Source organism: Limanda limanda, chromosome 18, assembly GCF_963576545.1.
Source record: "Limanda limanda chromosome 18, fLimLim1.1, whole genome shotgun sequence".
Classification (NCBI taxonomy): Eukaryota; Metazoa; Chordata; class Actinopteri; order Pleuronectiformes; family Pleuronectidae; genus Limanda; species Limanda limanda.
Genome location: NC_083653.1, coordinates 5665831 through 5691188, shown reverse-complemented (window position 1 = coordinate 5691188; position 25358 = coordinate 5665831). Strand labels below are relative to the sequence as shown.

General features: G+C 42.0%; 1 protein-coding gene across 1 annotated transcript in view; it reads right to left on the bottom strand.

Annotated features, from left to right (window-relative positions):
• ptprk (protein tyrosine phosphatase receptor type K) overlaps window positions 1–25358 on the bottom strand; it is a 93885-nt gene that overhangs the window by 8636 nt on the left and 59891 nt on the right. The window contains exons 9-22 of the mRNA XM_061092108.1: window positions 23393–23505; window positions 22035–22215; window positions 14750–14932; window positions 14173–14292; window positions 13802–13911; window positions 13505–13706; window positions 13310–13415; window positions 12929–13001; window positions 12564–12686; window positions 12225–12299; window positions 12083–12119; window positions 8280–8415; window positions 2973–3133; window positions 176–363 (exon numbers count right to left, since the gene is read on the bottom strand). Coding sequence (XP_060948091.1) covers window positions 176–363; window positions 2973–3133; window positions 8280–8415; window positions 12083–12119; window positions 12225–12299; window positions 12564–12686; window positions 12929–13001; window positions 13310–13415; window positions 13505–13706; window positions 13802–13911; window positions 14173–14292; window positions 14750–14932; window positions 22035–22215; window positions 23393–23505 — 1808 coding nt within the window. The remainder of the gene's footprint in view (window positions 1–175; window positions 364–2972; window positions 3134–8279; window positions 8416–12082; window positions 12120–12224; window positions 12300–12563; window positions 12687–12928; window positions 13002–13309; window positions 13416–13504; window positions 13707–13801; window positions 13912–14172; window positions 14293–14749; window positions 14933–22034; window positions 22216–23392; window positions 23506–25358) is intronic.

Sequence of the window (25358 nt, the reverse complement as noted above, 5' to 3'; positions counted from 1 at the left end):
TTTATTGCAAAGCATTAAAGATAAAATACAAAACAATAAAAGCCTAATGTGTTGCTCTGACACTGGAAACATGTGTCAGGGTTTGTACTTGAGATAATAACCAAGCAGCCAATAACACTTCTGTTACGGCTCCAGGCTCTGGTGTAAAGAAAAGCCCTGATCATAATAATCTTACTTCATACTCCTCCTTAAAGCCGTAGCTGTCAGAGGTTTTCATCAGGTTGATGTGCTGCAGGAGGTCGGCCACTCGGATGGCCGGGTGGAGCTGCCCCGTCTGATAAGGAGACTCGGTGCCTTCGCAGTGATACCGAGGAACATCCAGGAGCCGACTGTTCTCTGCTCCAGGGGCGCTGTGGTTCTCATCTACAAGAGGAAACAGGTTCAGGTTAAATTATTATTTACCAAAAGCTGCTTTGCTCTCTTCCCCACATCAGTTAAAAACGTTTGTCTCTGACCTAAAACCATCAGAATGTTCTGCATTTCCCCACAAACCAAACAAACGCTTTGTCAGTCTGTTTCTTTCCCTTTGTACTCACCTGTGATCGGAACTACAAGTCAAAGCAGCAGAAAAAGAAAGGAGGAAAAAGGGGTTTGTGAGGATTTAGTTATAGCTCCAGGTTTAGTTTGACCACTTTACTCCAGCTTCACAGAGTGCAAGGGTACATTTATGATGGAAAATGATGGAAAACAATGGGAAATGTGCAAACACATGTATCAACAAACATAAAATGCGTTGGAGCAGTAAAACAACCTCTCTAACAACATAAGAGACGATAAACAGCAGGACCAGGGGCTTCACTACGGGACAGGAAAAGCCAGGGGGGTCCCAAACTGAAAGGGGCCCCCAAGAACCGCTGATTATGTTAGGTCCAAAGCAATTATAATTTATGAAGACCCCCTTAAATGGATCAGAAACATGGTCAGAAACCATCTCGCCACGTCGCTAAATTTCTGCCAAAAGCTTCGTAATCATGGAGGTTTGGTTGAATTCAAACCACAGATAATAAAACTATTTCTTATATTGTACAGAAAGTTACAAATTTAATTCTGAGTTCAGAGTTTTGACATAATGAACTCAGAGAAATGAGAAAAACAGTTTGAGAGTTAGAGGTCATTCAAGGGTCAAATTTCTTGTGGGACTTCCACCGTCTCCGTGCTGCCTGCGGGAGGTAACGCGAGGTGACAGTGGCAATGTAAAGACTGACAGGTTGTATAATGGAGCAGCTCGGGGGGGTGCAGCACAACCGACTGATTCCATCAACACCACAGTTCATTAACTGACACTGTTTATTTAATCCAGCTGAGGCTTCCCTCCGCTCCAAGGACACGGCAGCTCATTACGGATTGTTAAAGGTTTGTTAAGCCCTCATCAGGCCAATTAACGGTAAACTTGACCCGACACCGCCTGTTAATTCGCTACTTCCTGCTAGTACCCCCCCACCCCCGATGTGACGTGATTGGCCGGGACAGATTGTAACTGCAGCCTTCATTTTGTATTAGAAGCTATGAAACAGTTAATTAACACGGTTTGGTGGCATGGTGGATTGCAGATGCCTCGAGGACACGTTGGAACTCCACATCGACGCCAGAGCGAACGACAGATAAACACATTGCAGTCGAGCCGGAGAAGTATCCCAACTTGGCAAAAAACGACAGGTTTCACGGTTCAGATATTCAGACTGGGGCAACAAAACCAGCCTGGGGACTGACACAGATGGCTCAGGCTCAGGCAGACGTCTCGATCCATCGCATTGGAAATTTAAAAAAAAACAAAGACGCAGAGCTGCAGGCACAAAGTTGTTCGCCGTCACTTGATGTCACAGATTTTAATCGGTGGCGCCAACGTGAAAATTTGCCCTGCGCCTTTCAAGCGTCAGTTTCTGTCGCTATTTGGGACAGGAGATGATGGCGTGCCTTAAAACAACGCGGCGCTGTGGAGATAATGAGGTCGCTAAGGGAGAACGGGGGTGATTACTGTGAATATCAATAACGCTCGGTAGGAGACAGAATCCATGGATGGAGCTCGGAGTGATTGAACCCCGGCAAACCACAGGACGACAGATGAAGTGCTTGGCTGCTGGAGGTTTTGTACTGGCCATGTTTTACACAGACAAGTTGGCAGTGGGAGGCAGAAATAAACTAGATAAAAGACGAACACACAGTTTAGCTTCCCCTTAGATATCCAAATCCATTGGACTTATTTCCTTTGAGACAAATCTTAGAAACTTGCTGTGTGTCCTCTTAATTTGTGGTAATACTGCAGTGAATTTACTTAAACACTTTAAATTGTAGATTAAATGCAACGTACAGATACTTCAAACGAGCCAAACTGTCCACCTGCACAAGCATGAATGTCGAAGCACGAGTCACGACAGGATGTAATGGAGGATCAGACCAGGTCCGACAGCCACAGTGGGACTTATGGAATGACGCAGAGGGACACACAGGACAGGGGCTACAAGCACGGGGGGGGGGCTTCATGGCACTGATGGGTGATCGCTACAGGGCGTTTCTGGTGATGAATGGGATTTGTCCAACCATGCTAGAGCTCTCACCTAACACAGCAGTAGGAACCAGGGGGTCGTTGGGCACTGTAGAAGGAAACATGGTGAGGAGACGCTTTCAATTTCAGCAGAACTCAAACACAGAGGAGGACCAGAAAGGTGGGGGGGGGGGGGGCGATTTAGATGCTTCCCAAAGAACCAAGGGAGTAATGTACGGTGCCTGTTGCACTAGATATTCTCCAATACAACATCTTATACCTTTATTAGCAAAACCAATCCACAATCTTGGCTCTGTGTGGTCCGGTAAAGCCATGAATTCTTAAGCAATCATTTAATTTCTTTGCAGATGATGCACTCTTCTCTCTCTCACATATCAGACCAGAATATTTACACTTTCTACAAATTCAGATGCCACAGTTGCCACTTTATAAGTTCAAAGGTTAATAGCAGCGTTGCTTATGAACCTACATCTGTTGTTGTAGTTGTGCGAGTCCATGAACGTGACGGCCATCGGGTCTTCTCCGTGCAGAGTGCTCTGGTCGGCGTAGCTGCGATCCATGGCGTTCACCATGTGTGTCATTTCCTGCCGCGTGGTTCCGATGGCGTCCTTACGTTTTTTGGCCAGTTTCCTGTCGGGGGGGGGGATAGACACAGTCAGGCATCTCACAGACAGAAACACAAACATCAGCCAGCCTGCAGAACACAGCCTAACTGGGTGTAAATGTGCAGATCTTCATGTATTGTGTGATATTGACATCGTTATGTTTTTTATTTTTGGTAACACTAGCTTAGCTGGGGGCTGCAGGCTTCTGATTCAAGATGCAGAGATTAGAGAAGAAGAAGGGAAGGAGAAGAGTAGAAGAGAGGAAGAGATCAAGCAAGGAAAGTAGAGGAGAGGCTTGTTTATAAATGGCAGCATTAAACAGGCTATAGGAACAAAGGGAAAACAGCATCTAGGGAAATGACTTAAAACCTACGGTCAAGAAGCAAAGGGAAAACCTGTTATCAACCTCGGTGCTAGAGACAAGCTGTCAGAGGAATTCCATATTTACACAAATTTCATTATGAAATCTATTTCTAGTCGTCCGAAAATCCTCATTTAGAAAAATTTCACAAGGTGTATCTGATTCCAAACTTCATAACAAAGCAAATATAAAATATAAGAAAGGCACAAAAATGGGAAAATAAAATTTGGTTTGGTTCCAGGAGCACGTGTTGTGCTCGAAAAAAGCTAGTGTCTCACTTGAAGTGCAATTTGAGTCCAAACGCAAATTTTGAAAGAAAATCTCGACAGCTGGGAAACAAAATGGCTGCAGCTAATGAACGTAAGCAGAGGATGGATAAAAAAAAGATTTTGGTCGTTGCCAAGCTGATACAATATACGGCTCTGACTTCTTCCCACACAGGATGCATGCTGTGTGGGTTTGTTGTGTATTTTTTTTACCTCTTGACCCCATAATACACCAACTCCACCTCCAAGACCGCACTCACACACACACACAGACACAGACACTCAGCAGAAAACATAGATTTAACCACTGGCCACGTGTAGCTGTTTGTGTTATTGGTCGTCTCACAGAAAACATGAAAAGCAGCGAGAAGGAGAGTTTGAATTATGCACCACCGTTTACTGTCAACTGTACAAACTGTAGAGGACGGAGACAAAGAAAGAGATATAAAGAAATGGATGTGACCAGAACTAGTTCGGGGGCGGGGGTTTCATTAATAATTCATTATTAATGATTAAACTACCAGTAATAGTATCTGACATTAACTTACGGGGGTTTCAAACTAACTACAAGATATAAAAACGGACCAGATGAATCAATAATAATTACTTTATATGTGTGGCTGTGCTTCTTTTGCTTCATTAATTATGGAACATTTCTCCACCTCTTTTTAAAGTCAGTGCAGGTTTTGTGGATCTATTTTGGTCACAGAGAGACAGAGAAGAGCAGGATGTCCCCAAAACACAAGAAGAGCCTCAGAGCTACCGACACAACACCAGACACCGTGAGTCCCGACGTGGAGGAGCCGCCTGGTTTCCACCGACAGTGAAGAGACGCACTGTGCACGTGCAGCAGAGTTTTACCACGATACCTGTGACTTGATGGGCGGATGGATGATCACATGACTACATGCACACAAAGAGCTACAAGTCACAAGTGCAGCATTCTTTTTTCAAATAACACGCAAAAGGCCCGTGTCGTCCCACTCTGGCCTGCTTGGGTCTGGTTTGTGGCCCACTTTGGCCTTCATGAGCCTGCTTCAGAGCAACTTTGGAGCATGTAGAGGACACCGGGCCTGAGGCCAATTCACTGTCAGTTCAGTCCCTTTGGTGAAAGACGACATTTCATCAGCTGATGAGTCCATATTAGTTTGTTTCATGGGATTTTTATGACGGTAAAACATCATCATTCGCATTCCAAAAACATTCTGGATACTTTAAGGGTGTAGTCTAAAATGTGTTTATATTAAAGTGTTGAACTGACTGACATGAGAGTGAATTGACCCCCACCCTGGCGAGGCATCAATGAGGATGGCTTTGGCTGGTTGGTTGGTCAGAGCTGAAAATGTGTTTTGTCTTGAAAAAAGTATACTGCATCTTTAAAAGAATAACAACAACTAGCCACTAAGAGTTCGCCCAATAAGGTACCAGCGGCTGGGTGAGCTGATTGTTTGTTTACTTACAGGTAATAAGAGTATGAATAGTAGGTCCTCCTGGGGGTTGTGAGCCAATCAGAAAGCAAAGAATGAGACACAAGGGTCATGAATAGGCAAATAAGGACAATACTTGTCCTGTCCCAACCAGCAACAACAGAAACAGAAGAAAACACCTTTCGATTGCTACAACTTGAAGGTCATGCAAGGGGTTGTTGTAATAACTACGGGCCCTATTTCTTTAGGGGATAATGAAAACTCAAATTTAATGCTGAATAAATACTATAAAACAAGCTAAAAGTATCACTACAATAACAACAAACTATTAGGGTTAACCTCTCAGCATGCTTCCTCTCCTTTTCGGGTGTTGTATTTAAAGTATTCATGCAATATTTTCAAATCTGCTTCATCAAACCTAATTACAGATTTAGCCCAAATCACTCTCACTGAACCCTAACATTTGGTCAAAGCTGAAAACTGAGCTGTCGGAGCTGTAACAGCGAGCAGCTCGCTTCCTGTAAAGCAAGCATGATGTCATAGTGATGTCATCATGTCCCACTATTTTAAAGATGCAGTATTGTTCAAAGTTGTAAAGGTTCAATGACGATGACGATTGATCTCCCCAGAAACCTTCGTGGAAAAGAGAGAACGACTGAACAGCTTCACTTTGTGCTCATGAGGGTGACGTGAGAATCACAAATGCTTTCATTACATTTTATGAGTGCTTCACAATTTTGTCATAAATCAATATAGAAATGTCTGAATGTACCTAATGCGGCTGAAAACAAACTCAAAATGTGACCAGAACGTTTCAAGAACTGGTTTTAAGTTACTCAAAGGTCAGTTTCTGTCTCATTAACTTTCATCTGTTATTTCATCTGGAAACATCTGTTATATGTTGATGAATGTTTGCCGCAGCACAATCGAATATATCCTCGTAAATTACACAAAATAATTATATTTCCAACAGTAATATTCCTTTTTAAGTGAGTAGATAGATCAACCTGTCAAAAATCAACTTGTCTATTATATAACAAGCTTATTTCACTTTGGTTGAGAACAACAACAGACACTGAACTCGGTTCCTTCAGGCGTTGCATTAAACAGTTACATCCTGAAAATGCATTATCTCTAAATTTGGACCAACTTACTACTATCAAAAGGCCTTAAATCCTCCAGGGACGGATAGTGTTCAGTCAAACAGGTTATTAGGCCACTGAGCGCAAACTGAGGATCAAACACAAGCGATAATATGTCTCGTACTTCAAATACTGGACGGCTTCCTCAATAAATACAGTATTTATAAGCTACACTTTAAGCTCAGGGCCTCACTTTAACGCTGACAATTACACTTTGACACCTGAGCTGCGTGAGCCGGATCACATGAATTCATTACGAGCATTAGAATGAAAATACGCGCGTCAGGAGCTGCAGGAGCAGATAAGTGCAGTGACCAGAGTTCAGTTCTGACTGTAATTTATCGTCTAATTGTTTTTAGGTTTTGCTGAGTGAGATTGGGACTGGTGGTTGAGAGAGAGTTTTCCTGGTTGTTCTATGTGATACTTCACTATTCAAACCAAATCCTGTGATCCAGAGTTTCCTGAAAGAGACGTCTTCCTAAATTGATCATGATTAATATTGACGTTTTTATAATGTCCAATTAAGTTATTTTTATTTAACTTTAATCTCTACAATAACTTTTCGTAATAATATGAAATAAAAAAGACTTGACATGAATGTATCTGTTGAATTAAATTGCTAATTACTCTCATTTTAATGAGGCACTTAGTTTCCCTTGACAACAGCTTTTAGTTTAACGGTCACGAGAAGAGCGACCATGTTAAGGGAGAGTTAATTACTGCAAACAAACACACTTCAGTATTAAATGTGTTTGTGCACAAATTCAACCTCATCTGACCTCAGTCACTCAGGTTGACACTGAAAACTCTCTGTTTTCATCCTAGAGCCAATAATCCAGAAAATTGGGGTGTGGACATTTGAATTTTGCAGATATTTTCCTACTGTATTCTAACCATAGACTATATAAGATTCTAACATGGGCTCACTCTGACATCTTATTGGTTAGCAGCTAAAGTTCTGCAAAACATTTGGAGCTGCTCTCATGTAAACAGCTTCTGATGACACCAAACAACTGCTGGTGCTTCGTGAACAATCAGTAGTGAAACTGTTTTATTGTAGAAATAGGATAATAATTCTAATCATCACCTTCTTACTACTTTCTGAGAAACATTCTGATAAAACACAGAGATAACAGCAGGTTGTTTTCACGCTCATCTTGTGCTTTGCTGAAAAAAGGACCTGTGTGATTCAGCTTGTGTGTGGTGCTTATGCTGTGATTCTGTCCGTCCACCACATGGGGGAGCTCTGAACCAAATGAACACAACAGAAACCAGAACCGACTCCGACACCTCGAGATGCTTCGGTGATGAAGAACGAGGAGACACTGAGGTTTCTAAATATTCTTTCAGCATTAATGTTCACTTATTTCTGTCTTTTCTTTTTCTCTGAACAAGGCTTAATTATACCTGCACTTTATTACACTGAATGAGAAAGAACTGCTGTGTGCTCTACGGGCTGCAAATAATTACTTCTAGTTTTCTATCGGACGTTTTTATGTCTTGTTTCCATAATCCATTACTCTGGTGAAGTGACTGGACATCTTCTGCTTGAGGATTGATTTCACCAGCTGCTCTGACCGGTTGTTTAGTCTCGTTTGTTTCATAAGCTGTAGTGTACAATAAATAAATAAAAAGAATAAACCTCAGATCTAAATCACACAACAGCGAAGCAGCAGTTCCTGATTTTAGATAATATATTTCTGTGTGGATCTGGTGGAAAATAAACCTTCAGCCTTTGGGACATGTGAGTGATGAAACCGGTTCTGAGGGGAGATCAACGTTAATGGTGGATGGATGGAAGATGGCGTTACTACATCAAATACTGGACCAACACACAACAAGAGAAATGGATTCAGGTGCACGCCGGCGTCCACGTGTTCTTGCGTCTGCATGCGTGTTGGTGTGCACGTGGAGCACTGTTCACGGGAACTTTGTCAAACTCCTCATAAGGTCGCGGTGATGTCATATCACTCACCTCTTCTTGACCAATAGGATGGCTACCAACACCAGCAGAACAAAGACGAGAACCCCCGCACTGATCCCAGCGATCTTTACCACCCGGTCCGTCTGCTTAGCCGGGTCGGGGATGACTTCTGGCTCCTCTGTAGCACCTAGGGAGGGACAGTAAGGAAAACATCAAGCCTGAGCTTCTAATGTGTCATCAGCAAACTGAACTAAAAACATAATTTTTTTATGATTTTAATTATTTTATCTGCTCGTCATTGCACATCATCATCCTAGATTTAAAAAGAAAAACATCCATGAACTTGAATGGCATTCAGTAAAGCCCATACCTCCACAAAGGCCAAACTGTTCCCTTACATTCAATCGAATATTCACCAAATTTCACAGTTTCACCGTTCTTGCTCACAAACAATCCAACAAATGGACAGGGTTGAAAAAGTAACCTTGTCCACAACTGAATTCATGATTAATAATCTAAAAACTAATGATTTTAATGAACTGAAAGAAAAATCTGAAAAATCAAACATTTTAAATCAGTTTCACAGGCTTCAGCATCTCAGTTTTCCTGTAGCTGAGTGAGTTTGTGATATAAGAAGAAAAAGTGAAAAATGTTTCTAATCACACAAACCTTCTGTCTCAGTTCAAATAAAAACCAAACCCACCAGTAAAATAAACTTTCCAGGAGCCCTGAAGCTTTAGCTCAGTAAACTGTCTCCGCATTTCTGAATTTTCCCTCACATGGCACAGTCTGTGAGCCAATAACACAAATAATGTCAGATCTTGGCTCTATTCTGAAGTATTTACACAACCCGGCGTCACCTCCAGCTGGCACCTGGCAAACACTGCCTCAGACAGGCCTCAGGGACGATCTCTCCCGAAGACGTCTTTAACTAAATGCCCTCACATCGGGAAAGTAGTGAGCGTGATGTGGAGCCAGTCCTGATGAGCCATTTAATCTGGGAGGTTTAATCCGGCCTGTGCTGGAGATCAGGTAAATATCAAGACTCTAGATATTCAGTGTAAAGCAAAGTCAGACAAATGTCACGGAAAACGTCACGATGCAAATAAAGTGAGAGGGTTTGTTTGAGCGGCTTGTTTGACTCCTAGATGGAAATATTGACATTAACAGTAAATGTAGCTGTTGTACTAAGCAGTGAACTCTGAACACCTACTCGTCCTCCTCCTCCCAGCTGCAGACACACAAACAAATAACAACAGACAATGTTTGTAAACATAAATAAATGCTGTTATTTGATTGTGTGTCTGGAACTTCATATTTTCAGTGTATTTCAGATTATCCTTAGCGTTATGCACTCATTTGAAAATGTGATTTAACCGTAGATGTCCAACAGCGCAAATGTCTCTGTGTAGGACATGAACTCAAACTCATTTCGGTTCCTGATTCAACTCTCTACATTTTTTCTGTTTGGAAAAAATTTTTTTTTAGGCAGACTGAGGTTAAAGCCTGTTGATCATAGAGCGAGAGCGAGAGAGAGCGAGAGAGCATCTGTTTTCATGCTTCTGAGCTCTACTTAGTGATCTGATCTCATAACGCCAGAGCAGTTCATACTGCGACGTAAGAACATTATCATGCATTATGATAATCCAACACAAAGACGTGCAGAAAACTCAACATAATGCAATACGTCTATCAAATAATAATCCACTTCTAAAAAGCTGAATAGCAACAAGATAAAAAATAATCTGCCTCTGTCTCTTTATATCTCTCAATATTTGTGACCTTAACATATTGTGGAGTTATAATGTTTTTCTGGCACTAAAGTCTCGTCCTTGCTCCAAAGTTATTATGCAACAATATTAACCCGGCACACTTTTTAGTGTAGGCTAGAGATTGATGGATGAAGTATGAGCAATAATGTCTGGCGAAAAAAAATTGCTTTTATTAGATCATTATTATGTATTCTTTTAGTTTATATTCACAAAATGAATTTTTCATTAAATTCCTCCTTTGTTTGTTTATTTCATGGTCACAATACAAAATAAACAAACTCAAAATATACTTATTAATTTCTATGTATGAGTTTGTGAACAAATATAATAAAAAAATATTTTTAAATATCAGCAACAGTATTGGCCTGAAAAATATAATATCTTGGTAAATTTATCTTGAATATTTAGTCACCAATAAATAATAGTTGTACATTAAACAAAGTTACAATAATCTGGTTTGCTTAATGGAGCAAATTTGCTGTTTTAAACATATTTATAACTGACCAAGAAACCTTTGGTAATTTCATGAGTAAAAGGGACGAGACAAAACATAACAAAAAAAGGAAAAACTAACTTCACAGGGTTCTGAGTCTGACCTCATAATGTCGGCGGTAGCTCTTAATGTCTGCAGAAATTATCCAGGTCAGCACACTAACAATCATAACAACAAGTAACACACCGACACACACACACACACCGACACACACCGAAACAAAACACCCTGAGGCAGCAATGACAATACACAATACTCCAGATGACCTAATAGGACCATCATCACTTAATCCTCCATCCCGGACGCACGGTTGAGCGCACACACTCACACACACACATATACACACACACACAGGGACAGAGAAAAAAGAAGGGACAGTCGTCCGACCTCTCTGTCCATTAGAGCGTCTTTCTCCCAGTTATTAAAAAAAAATCTAGAATCCTCTCTAAAGTCTTTGAGCTTCACTCAGACGCCCTCAGGCCACAGAGACCAGAGACCATAGCAGCCTCTCTCTCTCGCAGATTTATGGTGAAGAAACCACCTGTTCCAGTAACTACTACACATGCACCAGTAACTGCTTCTCTATGGTCAGGCCCCTGATGTCAGATGGTAGTGATGATGATGACGCTGCTACTCTCTGCTGGTTTTACCCGAAATAACTTTTATTTTCTTGATTAATCAATTCCTTGGCTGATAAAATGAATTGTCTCATTTATAATTTATTATAATTTTCTAGCCAAAATGCCAAAAAGGTCCATCTCATAAAACATGGGGATTTCTCATTTTCAAATAATATTATATATATATATAATTAATTATATATTTATTTTTGTGTTGATAAAACCATTTTCAATAGCAACTATCAAAAGATTGGCGGTTAAATTGATCTTGAAAATAATCAAAATTCGCAGCCTAAGTTGATTGTTGTTTGACAGACAGACAGACAGACGTTACCGTTTTTGTTCGTCATTACGAGCCACGTCAACATTAAATTGTCCCCACTGTTAAAAGCTCTCCACTTCACAACCACACATCTGTACACATCAATTCCAATGAAAACATGTTAATGTGTTTTCCTGTTTATCCTCGTCTTTACTCCGCGCGGCTAAACTCTGATCCGTCAGCCACATTTCTAAACATCTTTCCTGAAAACATTGTTTGTGCACATGTGTGTGTGTTCTGTGCATGTGTGTAGTTGTGCGAGGTTGGCCCCAGGGATTAACTCCGCACCATTTAAAGCCAGTCTGATAATCTATAAACATATGGCTACTCGGAGAAGCATCAAATGTTAAACTCCAAGTCAGGTTAAAAGTGCAGATAGACATACATGATGCTAACATGTTTTTACTCTCTAGATAGCACAAATATGATGTTATCATCTCTAATACTCTTAATACAGACTCATCTCTGCCAAACACCACTCCATTCAGAAGTAAGGGACTGATAAGATTATGAACACTCACTGCATCAAACAATCTGTCACTGAGGAATCCAACCAAATAAACATCGACCAAACCAGAGACATGAAAATATTTAAAACTCTGGACATTTTTTAAGCATTTGATCTTGAAAGAGATTTGTGCTCTCACCTTTAGTCGCCAGCCTCAGACACTGGGTTTTAGTTTCCTGAAGAAAAAGACACATTAAGACCAATAAGTCCACAAACAAACACAGTGAAGCATGAGAAGAGAATGTGACTTATATGATAAGAGTAGTCACGTGTTTATTTACCCGCTCTGTGCTGCTAACAGCCTGAAAGTAGATGTTGTAGTTCTTCCTTGGAGCCAGCGGAGGATTCAAGAAACCCTGGAGATAAAAACATAAAGGGATTATCGACTTTATATAAAGTAAAACACAGGCACTGATTTCACCTGTTAATTAATGAGTCTTCTACAGAGAAAACACTTTCTGTCCCTTTCGTTTGATGTGCATATTTTTGTCATGTTCATGTAAACTGCAGAAAATCCATGGTTACGGGTTTGTTTCCTTCTTTATTGTGAGTTTGCTGCACAGTGCTTCCCTCTGTATCATATCTCATGATTTAACTATGATTTATTGCTTCTAGCTTGCCTGATAGGTCTTGTTGTCGCCCACAGTGAAGGGGAGCGGCTCAGGCAGGCTGCTGGGGGAAAGCTGGGCGGCATAATAATACGGAGATCCACCACTGGACGCACTGTGGTAGGAAACTGGGACCTGGGAAAGATGATTTATCAACAACAACATGTTAATAAATCTGACGTAAATAAAACGACATCAATGAAATTATAGCTCAACAGACAAGTTTTTCCTGAAAATAAAAGTAACTCTACTCTAAAATCAAATTTTTTTAGCAGTGGAGAAGTATATTTGCCAATAAACACAAAGAAAAGCTTTACATAGAAAAGCTGCGATGGCCTGGCTTCTTACATCTACTGTAGAAACAGATTAATAATCACCTCGTAACAGTCGGAGGAAGCTTGGCGTCGAGTCCGCTGAGGATTCACCTCCTCCACCACAATCTGGTACGCACTGTAGACACAGGTAGACAATGTTTTCATTATTTTAATTATTTCAAAACACTCATATACACAAGACAATAGAATGAAAAATGAGATATCACTCAACTCTAATTTCAAAAACAAGCTCAGTAGTTACATGTTTATGTGGTAATCTGATCCCATGCTAATCCTAGAAAATAACAAGTGCAGCGTATTTGTTTTTGTTTTCCTTTATGCTTTAATTGTTGCTTTCCATTAAGGATTATCCCCCCCACTGGACAATATGCAACCCAACCTAATGCCAAAGATAGAAAATATGAATTCTAACTACACACATACCTTATAGGAGCTCCCTTGGCCTGTGCAGGTTTTAGCAGGACCGTGATGGTTGTTGCAGTTTCATTCAGAAAAGCCTCTGACCCGTCGTACTCGTCGATTGTCGGGGCTGAAAAACAAGCACCAGAGCGTTCACGTCACTTTGCTTTCTATCTAAACGTGATAATAAAACATCAGGCATCAAATCTCATTATCTACCTGAGATGTTGGTTGTCACGTTGAGCGTGGTTGCGGGACCGAATCCTTTGGAGGTGGACGCTCGTATAGAGAGATGATAGGTGACGCCCGGGTGGAGCTGGGGGAACAGGTGGTTGGTGGCGTTCGAGGGAAGAGACGCCGTGAGTCCCGGCCGCTGCAGAGGCACCGAGGGGTCGAAGGAACGAATGCTGATGTAGCTGATCTGAGGCGGTGCAGAAAGACAGAAACAAGTTTTTAATATTTTTCCAAACATGTGGCTCTTTCACCAGCTCCTTCTACTGCCGCGACCGTCAGTACCTCGTATTGTATGATGATTCCATTGGGTTCAGTCGGTTCCTTCCAGTAGAGAAGAATTCTGTCTTCATACGGAGTTGCTCTCAGCGACTGACTGGGAACTGCACCTGGAACTGTTGACGTACACACAGAGACAATTATTCAATTATGGAAATGGGCTACTGTCCCCAAAATGAAAGAGATCCACCAACGACAGGAATACACACAACAGTGAATCTTAAAACGTGTTCTTTAAAGTTATAACTTTCCTATTTAATCAGCCATATGATGCTGTGGTAATTTACAACTCTTTTTTGTACTTTATTCCACAGCATCTGTTACCTAACCTGTGAAAATACCTGTAAACATGCTCTACGGATAAAACAGGCATTTACCATCTTCATCAGTTTGAATGACGGTCTCGTCGCTCTCTTTCCGTCCCTCTGGATTGGTGAGGATCATCTTCAGGCTGACGTTGGTGTAGGGCGGCAGGTTTCCCACCAGGTGGCGTGGTGCTGAGAAGGAAAAAAAACATGTTTAACGATTATTTATTATTGACTTGACCAAAGATATTCCATTTAGAACAATATAAAGTTATAATTAATCATCAATGAATTGTTTTAGCACAAACTACATCAATACTGCTCTTGCTGATAAAGGTTGTTCTTAGCATAGATGGATAACATTTCCAACAATATTTCGGTAACTAGTTTTCAAGGACTGAATATCCATGAAATTGTGCTTTTGAAAAATGTAAAAAAGAAAATAAATCTGAAATTAACATAGAATCAATGATTCCCACTGAGAATCAACAATCCATAAATAAGGTGTTTTCTTATTAATCAGACTTTAAATTGGCATTCAATCAATAATTAATGAATGAAAAATATATTTACTTAAAAATCCTCCCAGGTTTTGTTGTATAACATAAAATAGCAATGAGTAAAACTGCATTAAGATGTTGGGTCGTACCTTTCGGGTCCATGTCCAGGCAGTCGGCCTTGCTGCGGTTGCTGGACGTCATGTAATGGTAACAGATGGTGACGTTGAAGGTGTGACAGCGGGTGATGTTGTAGCCCAGCGACTCCCAGTCCACGGCGATCATACGGGACCTGGTCTCGGCGATCTTCAGCCTCTTGGGGGTTCTCATGGGTTCTGCAGGAAGAGGGAACACAGAGGGAAGGTCAGCCACCATGCCGAGGAGCAGCGGCCTTACGGGAAACATTCAACCATTTTTTTGATGAATCCACACGCAAAGAGACTTCAATAAACTGTAGAAGGTTTGTAATTAATGTGCACGGTACTTGCAAATGTACTTGGTCTTGCCAACAAAAAAGCCCAAGCGCGCTGAGTCAACTGTTTCCCTCTATAAAACCAGGGTTTTACTAACATCTCTTCCGGCTCCTCGCTGCCATTCAACTGCTCCTCAAATGCAATAACTTCTACGAGGCACGTCTCTGATTTCCATCTTTTATGTGTAATCAGGACTGTTATAGTCAATATAATCTCCTCTCCCGCCGGCCTGGGGCTTTAATTACCTTAACTGGCTCATTTAACTGGATCAATAACCCCCCCCCCCCCCTCCCGTCCACATCCCACCAGCCGAGCGACTCCAGGCCACACAGCCTGGCATTGAGATGTAAATGGCCGTACATCCTCGCACCACTGGTGGTTTCCTCAGCTATTCAACAGTGAGCGTGGACCCCCTCACGCAGAGGAGCTACTTCTGAGGCTCCCCATCTGCATGGAGGACCTGCCCTTCTCGGTAGGAAAGCCATTATCTTCAGCAGCCATCAATCGTTGCAGAAGAGCGATTTCTCGAGTGGAGGGAACCACTTCTCCGGCTGGAAAAAGATATCTCTCAATCAAAGAGGCTGCCATTACTCCACAGGACAAACTGCTCCTTCTACTAATCACACAGCGGTTACCACTTGATCCACAAGAGTTAAAGTGCAGCGTACACATCTGTGTGCGAGTGTGTGACGTCTGACATGTATTCAATTAAGTGGAGCCAAACTTTGGGGCTTGAAAAGTGTGGTTTTCTGTTTGTGTTTACAACACATCGAAACTGGTGTTGGTTTAATATTGGGCAGGAAAAATCGGGAGAACGTCCTGAGCAAGTGCCTCTGATATGTTTGTTCTCACATGCAGCCCCTCCAGAAAACCTCAGGATAATATCCAGAGATTTATCTATGTTTTAAGACATTTTTAGATTTTTTTTTTTTGTTTTGTTAATTGGGGCATTAGGTTATTGTCGCAAAAAAACCCAGAAATAACAGACAATGTATTTTTGATCAATAAGAGCCAATTATAAATATGCCTTGATTAACTCTGATACTGATCTTTGAGATTGGCTCTGGACAACCATGGGCGACCAAAACAAATTTAATTAAAAGTTGTGTTTACTGATCCTTGTAATGAACTGACAAGATTTAATTCACGGTGATAATCATTTTGATCACCTGGTGATGTTCTATCTCTGCCTCGCTGTCGCCCTCCTGCTCCCGTCGTCCTTCCCATATATGAAAATCTCATTTTAAATACAGATGCAAGTCTGTCCACAACCCCCGTCTCCTCTCATTTTCTGATTTTCCCTGGGTCTTCCTCTCTCGGGGGAGACAACACAAGGACACAAACTTGTCGCTTGTTCTGACAGCCCATTATCTGCCTGTCACTCACACACACACAAACACACACACACACACACAAATGCACAGAAACTCACATGCACGGCCAAACACACAGAGAGGCTTCGGGTTGTGACCGAATCAAGATTAAATCTGAGCCGAGCATGTAAAGGTTTATTTATGTGCGTGTGCATGTGTGTGTGTGCGCGTATGAGCCTGTGTGTGTGTGTGTGTGTGTGTGTGTGTGTGTGTGTGTGTGCAGGTCTTAATACAACTTCTGTCAATAAGAATGCATTGTCAAGGTCAAACGTGCACTCACTCACAGAGCTGGGGGCGGAATACAGATTTGAGGTTTGCTAAGTCATTTAGATGTTAATCGCTCACTAATAAAGAGACATATAGACAAGTGAGAGAAAACCGAAAGAGAAGGAACACAGAGAGAGGGATGGAGGTCGTGGAGATACTCGGACGGACAGGTAATTGTCTGCCGAGCTGCTGCACAAATATTATTGCTCAGCGGTGTGTGTGTGTGTGTGTGTGCGTGTGTTAATAGCTGAGGGGTCGGAGCATTTCATTTTAGTCTCAACCTGTTATTAGATGGTTGACATTTAAATAGAGTGAGAGGGAGACCTGCTGTATTCTCTGCCTGTCTCTCCACCACCGTCTCCTCTCTCTCTCTTCCTCCATCCATCCCTCCCTCTCTTTCTCTCTCTCTCGCTTTCTCTCCATGCTCAAATCAATACTTGTGATCCTCATCATAAACCTGGCTATCACACGCACACACAAGCACACACACAGACACACACACACACACGCACACACACACACACACGCACTTGAGCGAGACTGTGGGAGTGCAGGGCAGTCTAATAAATTGTATTGATTTCATGGTCTCTTGATGCTAACAGTGCTTCACACTGATGGTCCTCAACGTGGAATTAAAACAAAATATATGACTCACTGCCTTCCCGACAAACACGCAAACACAGAAAGAAAGAAAGAAAGAAAGAAAGAAAGAAAGAAAGAAAGAAAGAAAGAAAGAAAGAAAGAAAGAAAGAAAGAAAAAAAGAAAGAAAGAAAGAAAGAAAGACAAATAAGAAAGAAAGAAAGAGAGAGAGAGTAAAAACAAAGCCGTGCATGTAAAAATGAAAGTGGGTCTGGAGGGAGTGAGGGACAGATAAAGGGAGGAGAAGATGACAGAGGGAAAGAGGGAACGAGAGAGAGACCGAGAGAGAGAGAGAGAGGGGGAATGGGAAAAGACGATAACTAGTTTGGAACGCGGCCAGGGCGAAGCGGGACCCGGTCCAACGGTAAACCACAGAGGCTTCCTTGTCCTCTCCTCCTCCGGTCGACAGACAAACGGCTGGATTCATGTTGGAACTAAAAGGCTTTGTTCTCCACAGATGGAGCTTTGAAAACAATAACAATACCAGTAAACACCAACAATAACACCGAGCACGGCAAGCTTCATATCAGCACAATCCAGAGGTTGGAATTAAAGAGCGCACAACAAAAGGAGAGAGGAAATAAAACTAAATTAAATAGAACTACGCTGAGGGGCCACAACAAACAAAAAAATAAGTCTCCTGCATGATGAACCATTGGGAAGAGCCAAGAAATATAGAGTAAAGAAAAGAGGAGGAAAGAGAGAGGAGCCTGGAGAACAGAGGGAGGGAGCGGGTGAGGAGGAGAACGGGGTGACAGGAGACGCAGCCAAATCCAAGTTAATCTGTCCAATTAGTTCCTGGTAATCCTTCCACTGTCATGAGGAAGACAAATGAAACTCCGCTCATTCGTTCTCATTGTCTCCGTCTCCCCGGACCAGATTTAAAACATGAAAAAGATGCACATTTCAGCTGGACCATGTTTTTCAATTTGCACTTTCAAGCCTCGTGGACGCTGATCGGTCGACGACGAGGTTAATTATGAGAAAAAAAGCCGATTCCGTGCAGGCCGGGGAATTGTTTGAAATGAGGACGTTCGGAGCGAGAAAACCAATTCTAACTGGTGATTGATGATGAAAGAGAAATGCTAGTGAATAAAAATGACCTTTCAAGACATCTATATTAACAAAGAGAGGTAAAGAGGAGAAATTAAACTCTATTCTAAGGAGGAAGCTGAACTATAAATGATGCACACAACCAAAGGCAACAACATTCTATATTAATGTGTGTTACTTCATTACCTTCGTCAATGAGGTCATGTTTTCATCATAATTTCTTTGTTATTACTGTTACGCCAAAACACAATTTCCGTGAAATGAAGGGCCCGACCCTTAAAGCATCGTCCTGCTGACGTCGTACGTGTGAGTTTTCACATGTATGAAGAGGAACACTTGATATATTGTGTGTGATTCCGACAACCTCTGTGCTTGTGGGTCTGAAAATGTGCGTTTTGTGATTCCATTCTTCCATTAATCCAAGTGATGCTGAGTTCGTGCAACACAGGAGAAATACTGTGACTCCTCTGAACTGTGTGTGTGTGTCTGTGTGTGTCTGTGCACTTCTATACTTCTTAGTGCATCTCTCTTCTGTGAGTGCCCATGCCCGTGTAAATATGGCTTTAGTGTGTGTCTGTGTGTGTGTGTGTGTGTGTGTGTGTGTGTGTGTGTGTGTGTGTGTGTGTGTGTGTGTGTGTGTGTGTCTAACCTGCCATGACCAAGAGGTTTTCAGCAGAAAATTCAGGATTTGGATTAAAAGCTACTTCATCACCTTCCTCTGTGTCACACACACACACATTCAAACACACACACACACACACACTCAGTATGTGCACACTCTCACGAACTCTTCACTTCAAGTTGATTATTTTTCACCCTTTAGACAAGAGCAATAAATCACCACCGAAGGAAAATCGAGAGGAGTGGGAGAGTCGAGGGGAGCACGAGAAAGAAGCAGAGATAGAAAAGAAATCAAAAAAGACGAGTGTAGAAGAGAAGTGAGGAGATGAAACGCTGCCTGGCGTCACGCTAACTGCTCTGCTGTGTGCGATTCCTGCATTTGATCAAACTTTATTGGTTTTTAATTAAGCAGTGTTTAGCGTGGTGATAGATCGGGTCCACGTCTGGTGTCTGTGTGCGTGTTTCATCGCGTTGCTGAGCGCGCACGTCTTCATTACATTGTTTTGGACTAAATATTCAGTAAAACTACAGGTGGTGGGATCAGACAGAGCAAACCACACAGGAGGAGCAAAGGAATCATTAGCATTTAAATAACATTTCTAACCTGCGTGTGCCTGTCGCTCAAAACACTGAACTCCGGGTATGTGTGTGTAAGACTGAACTATTTAGTTATCTTGATGTGGATATGAAAACTGTATATCAAATGAATTTATACAGAAAGTAATAATATCTAGCTGTGTGGTTCAAAGGTAGAGGGGGTTGTTCATTAGTCAGAGGGTTGGTGGTTCGATGCCCGGCTCCTCCAGTCCATAGGAAAAATACTGAACCCCACATTTACCCTTGGGCCGAAAGTGGTTTGTAATAGAAAAAGTTCTGCATATAGAAGTAATATATGAATGGATGGGTGAATATTCCACTGGTACTGGATAAGACTGAAAAAGCGTAATATAAATACACTTTAATATTTATTATTGACCTCTTGATCAATACTACTCTCATATCCTGGGAAAAAACTGAAATGGAATCCACCAGCTTCAAAGCTCACCAGCTAACACCAGAGTTTCCCATGAATTACCCAGACTGGGGCAGACTGCCATATCCTAATTTGTTATTTTTTTATAGTGTTTTGTGCTTTTGCTTTATTGTAGAACCATGTGCACATTATATCCTGTTTGTTTAATCTGTGTGGAAGTGTTGAAACTTCACATTGGGGATTTATCTGAGGGGAGCAGCGGGAGGTTATGTGCTATTTCTTGGTTGGCTATTGTCTCTGCCACTAACCTAAGCCACTGGGCATGGAGCTGGGATGTGGGGGGGGGGGGTTTGGAGTGGACGGCACTGTGATGCACACTGACCCAGATTTGTCCAGGCACTATCACACTGGAAACCACGGGGCCTCACAACCCCCCCAAGAAATGACGAGAGCTCGATTCCACATATCTGATATGAACCTTGCATCAGTGTGTCGATATGAAAACTTGTATTTTACAGGATAAACACTGCAGATAAGAGATTGAGGGTATTTCCTATAAAGTTCAGCCTTGTTTTGAGAAACTATCCTAAACTGTGGAATAGTTTCACTCACAAGTGTCATTTTAAAAAGATCCTTTCATAAACTGAACAGGAAGCTAGTTGATGTCAGCACGAGGACATTTGCTTCAGTGTCAGTAAACGCATCAGAGCAGAAATCGCTCTGAACACGATGAAATGTTTCTGATCATGTCTCGTAAACTTGATTATTTTCTCGTCAGTAGACAGAAACTATTCAGATGCACCGGATGATTTGATTCTCTCAACTCAAAAAACCTCCCATTCAACTGCTTTGGTCTGATAATCAGCAGATTATTACAATGACGTTAACGGCTTTAACACAAACGTGCTCCTGCGTGAGGGAGGACACGATTAATTTCCTCTTCCTGTCAAACAGGAAACTGTTCAATACACGAGTCGCCTGAACAAGACTATGACTTCCTCAATAAACACACACACACAGACACACACACACACACACACACACACACACACACACACACACACACACACACACACACACACACACACACACACACACACACACACACACACACATGTTGGCAGACATCAGTCAGGCCCTGTGGTTATGAGTTTTTCTTCAGTTTCATCTTTCTCCAGCGCTCTTTCTTTTCCAGCCTTATTGTTTTTCATCATCTCTCCATCGCTCCCCTTTTCTGTTTCTCATTCAAGCTCATTGTTTCTCTTTCTGTCTCTTTCTTTCTGGCATCAACCCGCCCTCCCTCGCTCCCTCGCTCCCTCGCCCTGTCTCTCTCCCTCAGGCTAGCTGTGTTTATATTTCAGTCGTTTATTTCTACAAATGTCAGACAGTGTTTCTGCCCTCCGTCTATTGATCCACAGAGAGAGGGAGGGAGAGAAAGAGGGGAAAGGCAGCGACAGGGAACGAAGTAGAAAGCAGAGACATGCAGAGGGGAGGAATGGGAGAAATGAGAGAAAAGAAGGGGAACGAGGTGAGAGGAGAAGAAATAATAAAAAGAGCAGGATAAAAAATGAGGGAGGTGGAGAGAGCAGCCAGTATTTTAATCACTCGCTCTCTCAGATCAGGGCCCGACTCTCCCCTCCTTCCTTCTCCACTTGTATCCCTCAACACATCCCTCCTCTCCTCTCACTGCCTGCTCACAGCACAAATATCACTCCCCCAACTAAAATATAGATACACAAATAAAGAAGAACAGACTGATAGACTCACACAGAAGAAAGAAGCTGTGTGCACAAGAAGACATAACTCCCTCTAAGTTTCCAACAGAATCCAGTTTATCGTGATTTGGGTGGACATCGATTTTTAAAACCCACTTTTACAAAATATATCATAGCAAATAGTGTTTAAATCCCATATTATATCTACAGCTGATATCGATTTTATTCATCTTCGCTTCACTTGATTTATTCATCTGTTTAGCTCAGTGCACAACTGATGCATTTCTCCATGTTCCTCCACAATGTGTCATGTCGGGCCTACCTGCACATTTGGTCCTGGTGATGAGCGGTGGTCCCGATTTGCCCGTCCCTCCCTCTCCGGGTCTGGTCAGCAACACTCGGATCTCGTACTCCGTGTCCGGGTCCAGATGCCACAGCTTGTAGTTGGGAGAGTTGACGGCGTGAGTCTCGATCCAGCTGCCGGATGTCATACGGTACTCGACCTGAAGGGGGAGCAGAGATCAAGTATTTCTTGTTATGGCTGCTCAGTATTAATCAGAACTTGAGTGTTGATGTTGGGTTTCTTGAGGAAACTAAAACGAAAAGAGCGGCACTAATCTGTTATTTTTGTTATAAAATTAAACTATCTCAGTCCTAACTTGCCATTTTGCTACATGTCAGAAAGAGAGGATTTCGCTTCTTGGACTGATGAGGTGGAACCATTACCTATAAGTTATGAAGTCATATAACAATTAGGGGTGGGAATTTGCAAAAATGTGAAGATTCAATAGTATTACGATATTTGGGCCACGATTCAATAGTATTGCGATTCTGCGATATATTGCGATACTGCAAGTATTGCGATTCGATTCTGCGATATATTGCGATTCATGTCCCCCACTCACTTCAAATGTCACATTTAATTCTGTGAACAACATTGTCTTCTACACATTAACTGAAGTGCATAAACTAAGAAAGGGTAGTGCAAAAACTTTGTCCTTGAACATTCAGGACACAGGACCTTTGTGATTATTTTCTGAATAGGAGACCTCTCACATGAACACTGAGCTCAATCATATAAATAAGAGTAACCTAGAGCTTCAATCAAATTGAGACCTGCAAGGTCATGACCCAAAATGTTAAATTCATTTGGGAATATTGGGATTTTTGTTCAGAAAAAGGAGTTGGTCAACATGCTCAGATGTTAAAGTGCTCCTCTGGGCCGTTACTATATCTCCTGCAGTGGAGAACATCCTTTCCGCATACACACTAGGTATCCTTTAAACTCTGAAACTCTCCTCCTCATGCTTTGCCAGCCAGGGGCTGTTACATATATAATTGTAAATAAATATTTAAAAAAAAAAAAAAAAAAAAATTTAAATATTGCAATACTTTGTGCTACAGTATCGATATAATCGCGGGCGCAAAATATCACGATAACAATGTTGGATTTTGTTTTTAATCTGTATGTGCAGTCACTTTGGATGATGTTTTATTTGTTTTATGTTTTATTTCCCTGCTCCCTACAAACCACACGACTCAGTGAGAGAATCAAGTGAACTGTGGTAAGGTCACATCCTTGTGGATTTATATTGTATTTTCTTTGCAGGATTAAACGGGTGTTGTTACATACAGGTTATTGTTTAAAAAACTGTTGTATTATCTCTTAGAGAAACAAACCTCTTTCAGGATAATAGGTCCGTCTCCAAATATGGAGTTGGCGTTGAGTTGAATCAGGAGGTAGGTCGGGCCGACGCCCAGCAGCTGAGGGGGGGCGATGGGGTGCGGAGGCTCTGGGGAGAGAAAACAAATGAACGGGGTCGTGAATGGTGGTTTCACAGAGATGAATGAAAGACACTGAAAGGAGGTCACACTATAACAGAGGAGGGATGAGGCGACAAGAAGAAGCAAGAAGCCTCATCGGTGTCACGGATGGGAAACGTCAGAACTCAAACAAATATCTGAAGCAAACACATAAATAATGGCATCGACACTGAATGATTGATTTGGATTATTTGGTGGTTGATGAGGAAGAGGTGGCACCGATGAGGAGCCGTGATGAGTTTAAGAATTAATGGTTTGAAAGAAGAAGGAGAAGAAGAGTGATTACAGGCTCAGGAGTGATGGATTCTAAAACTGTTTCTGTTGAAACCATAATTAATGACCAGGAGCAGGAGATGCTCGCCTGCTCCTGCTCGTCCTCGTCCAATAAATCCTCTCATAGGTTTCCTCATTTATTGTTATTACACACAGGATCCTGATAATGAAGTCCGTCGGTGCACAGGCGGAGAGGATGACAAACGCTGAGTTAACCTCTCGCACCCCCTCTACGCACAAACCTAAAATTGGATCTTCACAATGCTTTTTTTTTTGGATTTCCTTATCATCCTCTACCTGCTGCAACCTTATCGTGTATCTCGTGGCATTCAATTCAGACTCTCGTGTTGAGAGAGAGAGACGTGAAAATGTCAGTGTGGTCCGACCCAGGCAGACGGCCGTCGTGACTTTTATGTTAAAGTGACTGGTGTGCTCATTCAGACATGAGATTAACATTGCACTTCAGTAATGAGGTGCCTGTCTGAGAGGGGCTGTGAAGAGTAATTGCTCGATAACGGCAATATAAATACGTCTGGATTCTTCCTGCGCTCTTCTGCTGCAGCTTCTGACCGCGGACGTCCACGTTCTCTACCTCTTCCAATGTAAAACCAATTTCACCAATTGTTTTCTCTCCGACTCGTGTAGAAAACCCACGCAGAGACAGAAATCACCTGGGAGTTGAACCGGCACCACTTTGCTGTGAGTGCTTTCCACTTTACCTCCGTACCCAACCCGAACATGTGTTGTGAAAACATAATACTGTGTGTGTTTGTACTTGAGTTTATCAGAGCAAACTGTCACACGTCTGTGATTGACAAGTCCAACAAGTGACACACACACACAACCTTAAGACACGTTGCATCAAAGGTTCACATACTTTACACACACAGATCAACACAGGCATTAATCTCACACACACACACAAACACACACACTGTGAATTGTCTCACATACAGTAAATTATCCAGATTTGATCTTTCAGGCACAAACACACTGCTGTGCAATCGGCAAGAAGATAGAGGGAAATGTGTGTGAATTATTTTTGCAAACCAGCATCTATCAAATCATATCAAAGTGAGCGTTAACCAAATTGTGTGTGTGTGTGTGTGTGTGCGTGTTACCGTGCAATTGGTTCCATAACAGTTATATTTTGCATTGCTGTTGTCTCTTTTTTCTCTGGATGCGAGTGTTTGTGTATACTTGTGTGTGTGTGTGTGTGTGTGTGTGTGTGTGTGTGTGTGTGTGTGTGTGTGTGTGTGTGTGTGTGTGTGTGTGTGTGTGTGTGTGTGTGTGTGTGTGTGTGTGTGTGTGTGTGTGTGTGTGTGTGTGTGTGTGTGTGTGTGTGTGTGGCTGTCAGAGAGGTGCAGACAGGGAAGTGTTTTTATAGCAAAAGATGAAACACAAGGTTGACAGCACATGCAACACAACGCAAGCACACACACAGACACACACACAGTCAAATTCTCATAATGAATGCTGAAGTGACTTCAGAAAACCAACAACGTCAACACTATGTCAGCTCCCGACGCCATCAAATACACAAAGTAAA